We start from the raw sequence: 2382 nt of genomic DNA on the forward strand, positions 1-2382 counted from the left end.
TCAAAGGGTGACACAAGGCTCCTACCCACAATTTTTAAAAGGGTGACACAAAACCCTCTCCCACAAAAATGTAGAGCATGTGCATAAGGCCCTCCTTTATGTGGAGGGTTATGGTATTGTTTCTTTCCTTTAAATTTTTGGAAGTCCTTGCACTTGGTGCATTGGCTTGATGAGTCTACAAGTCCATCCTTCAAAATTTGAACAAGATGGGTCTAACCAAGTCACACACATGTAATGACAACAATATTGCTTGAAAAAGGCCTGGGACCTAATTGACAGGCCGAAATCCGTTGCTAATAAACAGAATATTGAGTCACATCAGTGTGCGATTCTCTGACCTCAACGGTATCTAAGAACTTTGGACATCTATCTGCGCTGATCCTCCAATGGGGTTTTTCTAGTTCCAGTGACCCTTCGTGGGACACACTCCTTAAGATTTTACCCATGGTTGGTGGTGTTAACCCGAGGGACAGCTGCAGTTTCCGTCCAAGTGACATCACATGCCTACAGTAGAGTTGTGCCTATCTCTTGCCCAACTCCCCAAGGTGAGTGCGTCTATCTAGCACCCTGTTAAGACACACCAGCCTCTAGCTTTATTGCACCAGGTGGTGCCCTTTTCTTGTTTTATTCCAGTCACTATAATAACATCACCTGTGAAAAACAATAGACCATAGACTTTGCCCAGAAGGAGGAAACAGAGACAAAGTGGTCAGCCACTATAACAGAAACCAGAGTGAATTCTGGTCACCCCCATTTTTTTATTTTATTTCCTGTATATAGATTCAGCAAAAATATGACATCTACTCGTATTGCTATAATGTAATTCCTAGTGTTACAGTTTATTATCATTGCTCCTAATAGGCATCAAAGTCTCATTCCTAATTAACGGACTGTTCGATAGTGAAGACATCAATTTCATTAATGATCTCATTAGTTACAGTCAGCGTTCTGTGTGTAATCCACTGGGCAGAAGTCCCCAATGGCTCCCACTGCTCATCTGTCTTACGTTATTCAGGAAAATTCCCTACAGCCAATATAGTTCTATATAAAAACCAATTTGCTGGTAAATGTTAATGTAGATCAAGTCATTATGGCAATTTCTAACACTACAGTGTAAATCTCTGTGAACCGGGGGAAACTTTTAACAATGGAAAATGTGACCATGGTCTCCTATTTCTATGACTTTGTTCTTTTAGGACTTAAGGAGATGGAACAGCTGAGATATTTCTACTCTGTGGTCACCCTTCTAATATATCTCAGCACAATATCCTTATCTACATTAGTTGTGTATATTGTATGGGCAGAACAATCTCTCCATGAGCCTATGTACATCTTCATATGTGGCCTGGTGGGGAACAATATGGTTGGAAGCTCAGCATTCCTTCCTAAACTGGCCATAGACTTATTCTCTGGACGTACCACCATATCTCTCTCTGGATGTCTGGCCCAAGCATACTTTATACAGAGCTTTGCTTTTGTAGAGATATTAACTTTCACCATCATGGCCGTTGATAGGTACCTGGCTGTTGGTTTTCCATTGAGATACCACTCTCTGATGACCAATCAGAAGGCTGTTCAGTCCTTGGCTATCATCTGGCTGGTGATCTTAATAAGCTCATTGGTAGTTGTCCTGTTGGTGGTCAGGTTAACACTATGTGGTAATGGCATCAATAATGTGTTCTGTGAAACAATGTCTCTTACCCGGTTGTCTTGTGGTAGTACAATCATCAATGACGCTTATGGGACCATTTATACCTTGCTGACATTCGGGGGCTCTTTAATCCTTGTGATCTACTGCTACATACAGACATTTCTTGTCTGCCTGAAGATCCCTATGGAAGCCTCCCAGAAAGCCATCCATACATTGGTGACCCACATAATGACGTTCTCTACTTTCATGGCAGCTTCTTTATTTGTCACTTTCAGGTATAGGTTAAACATTGGTTCTCTATCTACTGTGACACATGTTATAATCTCAGTAGGTGGTATGGTGGTCTCCATCGTCATAAATCCTCTGATCTATGGGATCAGGACTGAAGCATTAAAGGTAAAGATGATTCACACTTTAAAGGATTTTCTTCATAAGGATAAATCCAAGTAATCCTCAGCAGGTGCCATCTGACAGATAGCCAGATGTAAATAAGTGAACCCACAATTTTAACCTAACTTTAATTAAAACGCTCACTAGTTTGTGATCAATCAGTTTAAGTTAATTACAAAGCTATCATATACCATCAATAAATATCCAGGATACCTACCGAAGAGTTTGCTCACCTCAGTGTCGGTATGTCATGGATTGGGTTCTATTTTTTATGAGGACCATGGTTCAAGGTTTATAAAAGATCAAGCACCCATTACCAGACCAAACCTTTCAGCGGTAAA

General features: G+C 40.7%; 1 protein-coding gene across 1 annotated transcript; it reads left to right on the forward strand.

Moving 5' to 3' along the window:
- Nucleotides 1-1162: 1162 nt before the first annotated feature.
- On the forward strand, nucleotides 1163-2101 carry LOC138794081 (olfactory receptor 1496-like). Its single transcript, XM_069972846.1, has one exon. The coding sequence runs from the start codon at nucleotides 1163-1165 to the stop codon at nucleotides 2099-2101; it is 939 nt and encodes a 312-aa protein (XP_069828947.1).
- The last annotated feature ends 281 nt before the right edge of the window (nucleotides 2102-2382 follow it).

The sequence above is a fragment of the Dendropsophus ebraccatus genome, chromosome 5 (assembly GCF_027789765.1).
Source record: "Dendropsophus ebraccatus isolate aDenEbr1 chromosome 5, aDenEbr1.pat, whole genome shotgun sequence".
Classification (NCBI taxonomy): domain Eukaryota; kingdom Metazoa; phylum Chordata; class Amphibia; order Anura; family Hylidae; genus Dendropsophus; species Dendropsophus ebraccatus.